Source organism: Protopterus annectens, chromosome 8.part0, assembly GCF_019279795.1.
Source record: "Protopterus annectens isolate FY-2018-M chromosome 8.part0, PAN1.0, whole genome shotgun sequence".
In the NCBI taxonomy this organism is placed as follows: Eukaryota; Metazoa; Chordata; order Ceratodontiformes; family Protopteridae; genus Protopterus; species Protopterus annectens.
The window spans coordinates 610,394,177-610,404,176 of record NC_056741.1 but is presented as its reverse complement, the minus strand read 5'-3'; the positions used below and the strand labels follow the sequence as shown (position 1 = coordinate 610,404,176).

The 10,000-nt window shown below is 38.9% G+C and overlaps 1 protein-coding gene across 1 annotated transcript in view; it reads right to left on the bottom strand.

Moving 5' to 3' along the window:
• The window catches only part of LOC122808946 (ceramide kinase-like), a 109,841-nt gene that overhangs the window by 31,799 nt on the left and 68,042 nt on the right, over positions 1-10,000 (bottom strand). The window contains exons 9-10 of the mRNA XM_044080101.1: positions 9,639-9,744; positions 3,703-3,782 (exon numbers count right to left, since the gene is read on the bottom strand). Coding sequence (XP_043936036.1) covers positions 3,703-3,782; positions 9,639-9,744 — 186 coding nt within the window. The remainder of the gene's footprint in view (positions 1-3,702; positions 3,783-9,638; positions 9,745-10,000) is intronic.

Here is a 10,000-nt window from a genome sequence, read left to right as displayed (position 1 = left end):
GTCTAATGAGGGATGAGTACAGTGGGACAATGACCTCCTTTTTTCTGGATGAAAAGCCCTTAGTGATGAGGTGTGCCACATAGATGAATTTCCTGACTATTGTGGCAATGTGGTTATCGAAGGTGAGACCACTGTCCACCTGTGTCCCTAAGTCTCTTATCACAGTTTCGATGTTTAGTGTACTGCCACCTATGTGGTAATTCATGGGTACATGTTTTTTCCCAAAGGGGATAACTATACATTTCTTGGCATTGAGCTTCAGCCCATGGCTTTGGCACCAAGCATCTGTTTCTGTAAGGCCCTTTTGTAGAATATCCACATCATTTGGGGATTCAATAATGGCCCCCAGTTTGCAGTCATCTGTGAACTTTGTTAGCCAGAGACCCTTAGTGTAGGGCAGTCCCAGGACTGAACCCTGAGGTACTCCACTTGTCTGGAGCTGGATTTGGAGTAGGCTACTTTTACAGTGGGTTCTGTCAGTAAGCCATTTGACAACTCATCGAGTGACATAGGGATTAATGCCCAGCTTAGTAAGTTTATCTATGATTCCAAAGTGGATAATTAATAAAGAAATCATAGGACAGCCTTCACATGAACTATGAACAGTTTCTAGATATAGCAACATTCATAATTCCAGTAACAATGGGCATGTACAATTTAATTCAGTAAGAAACATTATTTGCAAATATGATTAATAGTTGCTAGTAAGAGTCAAAGATAAATATACCACACCACTGAGACAGAGACACAAGAGACAAACAGCAAATGGTTCTGGTCAAGGGGGGATTCCTAAGCCTAGACCTATCTGGTTGATCCATAAGCCATGGACACAGCCCACTCTGGAGTATGGCAGCATGGGTGCAGTAGAGAAAAGGGTCTTATCTCCTAAAAAGTTTATTTTAATGGCTTCCAAGCCAGGACTGCTTTCCCAGATGACAAACATCTTCATGCATCTCTCTGGTATCATTAACTTATTTAAGATGACAATATATTGCCAAACGGTTCTCCTGTTCCTAATGGCAGCATGCCCAAGTTTTATTAATACTGTCCAAAGGTCAGCAATCCAGAAAGCCTGTTGAATTAATATGGCAATGATGTCTGATATGATTTGGAGATGTTCTAAGTTTCTCTCAAGACATATGAGAATAGAGTATGAACCCCCCCCCCCAAACACACACACACACACACACACACACACACACACACACACACACACACACGCACACTTATGCACACAAACACACACACAAGTGACTGCTACCCTGGCTTCCAGAATGAATCAGCCCTTAAATTTATGAAGGGGTGCTACATGATGCTATGAGTATAAGTCAAATAGTACAAGCAGTCATCAAATTAATGATGGTCAAAATAAGGCCAAAGTATTTAAAGAAGTACATACTATAAATTAGATTTGCTATAAGGAAGACAGTCTGCAGAATTAACAGAAACATCATTTTATTTGTTTTTTTGGTGATGAGCAGTTGAGTATTCACATTAAATCAGCTTAAACCACCCTGCTAAACTCATGTTTCACAAATGGCTAATCAGTGCCCCAGTCACCACCGCTAGTAATTATGAGTTCAAATACTATGCCCCAGTCACCACCGCTAGTAATTATGAGTTCAAATACTATGCAAAATGGTAGTGCTGTGACATGAGTGATGTAACGTGACTCCTTTGTGCTGAATAAATCCAGTGAGTGAAAAATGTAATATGCAACAAACTTGAAATAGGTTACATTCACTAAACGTAGCAAATATTACACCTACTGTGGATCAAAACAAAACTAAAAATATTAAACCAATAAGTGTTTCAATACCACCATAGCAAATTGTCATGGTAAGGTATAAGGTTTGTGCATATGTTCTACTTCCTCCCACACTAATAGTATCTGATGTTCCATTTCACTGACATTCACAAACTATTTTTCACTTATAAGTTCAAACTTGGTTCACTGCAAATTTCTTAAAAAGGATAGAGTTGTAAATGGCATATCTGAAATGCTGGTGGTAAGGCTGGTATGGATTTTCAGTTTACAATTTGTTATTTTAGCTCTTGCAACGGCTAGCGAGAGGGACATGACAGAATCTAGAATACCCAATATGCCATACAAAGCAATATGCACCATGAAACAAAAACAGTGACGTGAGCATGGGAAATAAATGTTCCTTATGCATATAGCCTACAATGCAACTGGAGACACAGTCAGGAGCTCTAGCACAAAATGACATTAATAAACACAAGAGAAAAACCTTGACCTAACTTTATACCATGCAAAATTGTGCTACATGAAACATTGTAGTCTATTACAGATTCTGTATCACCAATTGTCTAATAAATATGAATGCTACAGGAAACATTGTAGTCTATTACAAATTCTGTAACACCAATATTCTAATAAATATGAATGCGAAATGTTGTCTGTGGTCCAAGGTTTGATTTCAGCCTCCATTTGCTTATTGCGTGACCCTTAGCAATTCATTTAAGTAGATGATGCTACCAGGTCAAGTATGGAAAATGTCCATGTGTATCAGTGCTCTACCACAGATAACGAAAATAAATAAAAAAAAAATAACTGAATGAATGAATAAATGAGTTACAAATGTGCAAATAAATAATGAAAGCACTACACCTTGGTTTTAATGGACCTAGAATCCAAACTCTGATGTCCACAAAAACTTGAAATTTAAACTGACATCCATGATTATCCAACTGGCCTGTTAGAATCACCTTACACAATCCCATAAATACACATACCACACACGCATACATAGGTTCAGACAGCTAACACACAGCCACTGAATGTGTACAAAAAATGGCATGTGATTACTAAGTCAAAAATGGTATTATTTACAGCACACAAAATTTACTTGGCCAAGATGAAATGGTGTAAGAAAGGTCAGGCCAGTTGGTGTTTCGGGCAGCGATTAAGAAAGGGAGGTTGCGAGGGTACCAGAATATAAGTGTTATCAAAGCATCTTCTCAGGGCTAGGATGGAGATCAGGAACCATGGAGGGTACCAGAATATAAGTGCTATCAAGGCATTTGCTCAGGGCTAGGATGGAGATCAGGAACCATGGAGGGTACCAGAATATAAGTGCTATCAAAGCTTCTGCTCAGGGCTAGGATGGAGATCAGGAACCATGGGGGAAGACCTGCAGCCTGCTAGAAGCAGCACAGAAAACACAGAATTATACAGCAGATAAGGGCTGCTAAGCCTACTCAGTCTACCCTCAATTTGTGGCTTCCTGATACAAACCCCAATGCCCCTGTTTAACCTTCCACTATTTTACCCTTCCCTTGAACTGCTAGCACAGTGCAAGATCATGCCATGCTAAGCCTTGTGTGGTTGTAAATGCCATCATTAGATTACCTCACCAATTTCACAAAAGCACCCTGTTCTAGGAAAGTATTGTTTGTGTGCAGCCATCACAGCTGAATGTCCAGCACTTCTTTTTTTTTTTCCTGCAATGGAACCCAACTATGCTCTTGATTTTCTGCCCCCCTTCCCCCTCTCCATTTCCTTTTTGTACCTCCGTTTAACTGAAGAATAACATGCTTGTGGCTTACATAACAACTTACATCTGACAACAGATATCGCCACTAACTGCTTATAATCTGGCTCGTTCTTTAAACCATCACACCCTCTAAAATTTTCTTTCAACTCCTTCCTTCCTTCCCCAAATAAAAAAAAAATCTTACTTTCTGTGCTGTCCCATAGCTGTGACTCAAGTTCTCCTTCAATCGGCAGAACTTCCGTTGAATCTGAACAAACAAGGCACCTATAAAGAATAAATAAAAAAAATGAAAAAAGTTCAAATGTGGACGTGCAGTTGAATCTCTTTAATTAAGAAAATAAATGAATACTTCAGGATTACAAAGAATTACTGCAGCCAGTTATTTCTCTGAAAAGTATGTTGGGTTGTTGGTGTCTTAAATTCAGTGTGTACCTTTGAGAATATATTCCGTTTCAAATGTAAATCGTATTAAATTACAAAATCTGATGTGCAGACAGAAATAAATAGATATGCCTGCTATTAGATTTAGTGTACAAGAATGGCAATGAATAAGCAAAATATCCACTGCAAAGACAAACCTATGTTATGCAGAAATCTCATCCTTCTAAATCACTTAACAGCAAGATACTGCATATCAGTGAACACAGCTTAGCTTGCAACCTGCTGTGCTCCACAACAGTATTGTTCTACTGAAAAATTAGCCAATACAGATTGATGAAAGCTTTGTGGCATTAATTTTTTTTTTTTTGTTTTGCTGAAAAAGAAAGAAACTCAATAGGGCCACCCCCTGTTGTCTAGTGGCAGTGGGCAGTGAATTGTATCCCTATGCAGACAGACAAAATGAGTTTTGGAACAAACCGCTAGCAGCAGTAGTTCAGGATAGACATAGTCCATATGTATTTCACTTCAGAGTATACCATTACAGTGTCCCTTTATACTGGACTGGGGAGCTTCCTGCTGCAGCAAAACAAAACTGTGCAATGACAAAACTGACCCAGAGATTATAAAAGATTGCATGTCAGCCAAGACAGTCTGATATACACTGGCAAGATATATTACATCCATTTTATGAAGCAACCTCAACTAGACAGTAAAATTATATCATGAAAAGAAAACATACACTATAAACACAACTGGCCTTTCAGAGTAGCACCTGCAATGGTACTCAAAACGTTACCTTGAGGCAGAAGAAAAGCTGCAAGAGCAGAATGTGAAAACAGAGGCAGTAATGGAGGGGAAGTACTGTGAATGTCAAAAAAATCAACTGCCTATGCTGTGCACATCCTTGTGTCATATTACAACAAGGAAGTGATGCCTGCTATTTAATGGTTTCTTTATCTGTTTGTTTGTCTGGTTGGTTGGTAACAAGCTAGACATTTCAGTGCAGGCCAAGGGAAAAACTATACAATGCACAGGATGCAACAAATATGGGATGCAGATTCCAACATAATTTCAACAATTATCAGTTCATACATAACACACATACATACAAATACAGAAATACATATTATTTGGCAATAAACTGATATACAGATAAAAACACAAAATTAAGGAAACTTGTGCCAGAAGATGGATAGTAAAAGAGTTGCACTTTATCATCCAAATGAACTGTAGCAAACAAGATATTCTGCAGATTTACTGTAACTCATAGCTAACATACAATGTACTATGTAGTGCCATGTCAATGGACACGAGCAGTCCATAAAAATATTACTTCTCCTTTCAAAAAAAATCAATCCACAGAGGACACAAGAATCACAGTAAAACTGGGGGAATCGGTCTGCATTATGTTTGTACTGCCAGATTTTCACAACAGAAAGGCTTTGTTAGATGTCGCTTGGAGTCTATGTGCACCACACACTGCTGTAATTGGTAACATTAAAAAATCATACGAAACCACAAACCAAGACAAAACAGAAATAAATATAAAGCAACAAGGCTACAGACCCACTGAAAATCTTTATCAAACTCTCTAGCACCTCGGCAAAAAGCCTTCAAGGAGTAAAACAGAAGAAAAATATCAACTCCGCATCTTTTATACACAACATTTAAAAATCACTCTTAGCTATTACATAAAATAAATAAATTATAAACCTCTTGTCACATTTTTGATTCCAACATTTTGATGTGTTTTAACGGAGGAAGCTCTCTTTTAAATACTTTCAGCAAATCTTTAACAAAAGTACTTAATATTTTCTGGCTGCATAATATACAATCTACCATGTTCATTTTTTTTAATTTATGTTTGCAATATGAATTTACAATAACCAGATGAGTCCAGGTTGGCTAATTTATGTTTGCAATATGTATTTACAGTAACCAGATGAGTCCAGGTTGGCTAAGCCTGTTTATAGGGGGATCCTAGGAGAACAGTTGCCAGAAAAATTTAAATAAAACAGCAGACAAATAACTGTATAAAAAAGCAGTACCAATTAAAAGTAATTTAAAATAAAAATGCCATATAAAATTAACATTACCAAAAAAAAACACACACAAAAAAACAGGTGTTCACTGATAACTAAAATAAGAAAAACACCTGGCAGACACTGCAAAAGGTTTATTTCATTAAAAAAAATAAGAAAACTGGTTGTTTAGTGATTTCGTCTTCACCATGTAATAAGAGTTCAGAACCCAGTTCAAGAGTTCTGAGGAAGTCTTATTAAACAGTGAAAATGAAAGCGCTAAACAATCAATTTTGTGTTTTTTTATTAATAAACCTTTTGTGGTGTTTCCCAGGCATTTGTTTTTCTTAAAACTGATATTACACAACCAAAGTAAAACAAACAAAATGCCACAGAAACAATATGGTTAAGTAACAATTTGATAAATAAAGTAGGAAAAAAAACAATGTGGACAAGACAGAGAAAGAAAGACACTGAAAGCATAATTGCTAATGTAATACATGGAGTGTTATGATTATGTCTGAAAACAGAAGAAAAATCAACCTTGTTTAAGTTCATCTGTAAAAACCAAGCTAAACATTTGTTACAGTCAGATTCACATAGCTAAAACTTTCTATATATTATAAAAGACTACAATCAAGTGTTTAATTGCAGTTATCTACCCTCAAAAAGGACGTCAAGTAGTTCTCCTCTTTTTAGCTTTTATGATTGGAGATCCAATCATAAATACACTCCATAATGTCAGATATGATAAAGACAGTATCCTACTAGTGAACGAAACTTGAGGACTGCCCAAGCTTTATCTCACTAACAACTGCTGATCCTCCACAGAAAATCACTTTCAGTGAGTTGTGCTGACAGTCATTCCTTTTGGGGGAATTTCTCTCTTCTTCGACTAAGTGCAAACATGGAGTTGGTATATATAGGTTCAGGGGGTGTGGGGAGCTTGTCTCTCACATGGGAAGTGCAGGGGGGAGGGGCATGGCCCCTGCCAAAACACTTACAGTACTTTTTGGCAAGATGTTTTTGGTGAATGCAGTTCGAAAATTCCGATCCTGATTGAGATGGTGTAGACTTATTTTGCCCTCAGTATCCCCCTAATCTCAAGTTTGGAAGATCTTTGAAATTTGAGGTAAAAAAGTGGAGGCTCTGTGCCCCCACAATATCTTTGGAAAGGACCTTGCAGGAGACTTTTCAGTCCTCTCTTCCTTACTTGTACCTGTTGCTTTTGTCATCAGACAGTAATGGAAAGAATCAGATATTGTGACATTTGTTTTGAAGAGGCTAAACAACATCCTTCAGCCTCTGAAGGACTAGATTTGCTGGGTTCAGACACCTGAGACTGATTCTACGTCATTGAAACAACCTTCAAAAAGAGTCCTACTCCATAGAGTCCTACTGTCCATTCCCCTAATTATGAGTCCACAACAAGTGCATAATCAAAGAAGTGGGTTTACACATATTCTGCATTAACCACTAGTGCAATAATAGTGTAATAGCTGTGAGATGATGAGCTTTAAAACTGAAATTCACAGGTGACAGCAATGTCATCTTTGACAAAACTCACTATGCACTTGGTGCACGATGCCACGGGCAGTGGCGATGCAGCCACAGCAGCAAGTGCTCGTGCAACTCTCCACCATCTCTCTTGGGTGTGCTCAACTGATTTGGCTGAAGATTCCAATATATCTTTTTAAGGCCCCTCTAGACAGGTACACCCTGTTCAGATCAAAAGTTAAGGAACAGTCACAAGATATAAAAAAGAAGGGGAAAACCCTTATTGCTGTTGGCATCAAATATCATGCTCCACAATGCCCCTTTTGCGGGATGCACAACAGGCCATGTCAGTTGTACCACTGTAGCCAGCAGCAGCAAGGAAATAAAGAGATCTAAGAGGAATCAAGGGCCACAATAACTTTAAGGACACCAGCACAAAGAAAGAACAATCACCAGAACCAGGGATATCATACTCCACAAATGGGGGAGCAATGTAATCTTTAAGAACTTGTCCTGTGTGATTCTGGGGGTATTCTGGAATTTTATTGTCCATTCACTTTCTTATGTGGCTGGTTATTATGTACAAAGAGTAGATCTGACCGATAATATCCAGTGGTTACATGATTCTCTACCACACTCCAGCCAACTCCCACTCTCTTCCATTACCTGAAGTCTCACTCCTTCAAAATAGTATGGCAAGAAAATGAGTCTTGAACCTCAATAACACCCATCCAAGAAGTCACAACAGAGGAGAAAAGACCTCTCCTGGGTAAGAGCCTTCCAGCCCATCTATTCTCATGGGGGGGGAGGGGTCTGATCAGTCTGTTTGTTTTCCAGGAAGTGAGAGGTCAGAATTGAGTGTTAAGGAGTAGGCCACTGAGCTTCTCCCATACAGAAATCGAACATTCATCCTTATTCCATCCTTGAGACAGTCAGCTTGGTGGCCTGAGCAGGGAATAATGTGCATGCACCTACCTACATCATCCTGAACTCAGCAGCACATGCACCATCTAACAGTGCAAGTCTGTCCTAGCCTTGTCCATGAACAATCATCTACCCACTGGTAGGTGCAGTTAATGTAGCAGGCTGGGGTGCCTCTCTCCCTCCAGAAAGGGTGAGCTGTTGGTGACCTTTCAAGCCCATCTTCCCCTGCCTAGCCTCTTATGCACCTTTGTCACTAACTGAATATTGGTCACCTGGATAGTAAACAGGGTTTCATCCATCTGTGCCATGGGGTAGGGGAAAAGGGAATGGTTTTAAAGGCAAAGTAGGAAGATAAGTCTACAGGTCAGTTGCAGGACTTAATTGTCTTCTATACAGATGTACTCCAGGTCATCTGGCAATGTATGCAGTTCCCTGTGGAAATCCTCTACAGAAGAAAGGAAGCAGTGTGAGGCATCTGCAAGGACTTTGATCAAACATGTACTAAGGAGAATTACTGCATTACAGTACAATGCAGTCCACACTTGTCCAATTCACACAAAGTGATAGGGTATAAGACAGAGTAAAAGGTCTTTGCATGGTCTACAAGGAAGGTGTCTACCAGATCATCTCTGTCCATGAGCCCGCATATGAAGCTGGTGAGTGTAATAAGGGTAGTAATACCATTATGCTCATCACAGAGGGACATGTAGGTGCCTGGGTGTTTCTTGATTTTTGCAGCAGACTCAATAGCAGAGAGAGCAGGATATGGACCGAAGATTAGCTAACATAATCTGCTAATTAAACCTGAAGAAATTATAGTGCAGTGGTGAAAAATAAGTGGACATTCTTTGTCAGTATCTGTCCAGTAACTCTTCAAATGACTATAAAACTTCATCTCTGGATGCTCGTATATGCTAGTCCGTGCATTCTGACACTGATGTGCCTGGCAATGCCAGTGGAAAAAATAAATCAGTTTTATTAAGACAGCAATATGGTGTAAGTTAACAGCTGCAAACAGAAAGATAATGAAGTATTAAGAGTTAAGTAATGGCATACAGAAAAATTACACTCAGTTCTTAAATACTTACTAAGTCACATAACATACAACTACAGAGAGGGTTTTATAAATGAAGCAAGACATACCCATCCCTATACATGGCATACAGCTATGCAGTGCTTTAAAAGTGAAGAAACACACCTGAATCTGTGAGAGACAGAGTGTTGATAAGTATTAGGTAATGTACTCAGCTATTTACAACATACAGCTAAAAAGTGCTTTAAATGTGAAGCCACATACCCAGCTCTGCAGCGTGTATTATCTCTAGGACTAGTAGCACTGTCTTCAGCCAACTGAAACTGGACTGTTCCTTCATAGCTTCTGTTACTGAGGACCATCTTCACGCCTGCAGTGACCAAGACAGACAGCAAGCAAGTTAGATTAGGAAGCCTGGTAAATCTGCACTGCAATAGTTCTGGACATCTTCTGTATGCTGTTTGTTCCAATGTAACAGTATGTTGGTGATATATGCAGCACATGCTTATTCTTAACATGTCCAGATCAATCATTAGAGTTACATATTTGGCTATCAGACAAGTGTGACAGTCTGTATCCAGCAATGCCGAATTGACAGGGCAAATAAATAACGCTTTGTCAGTCAA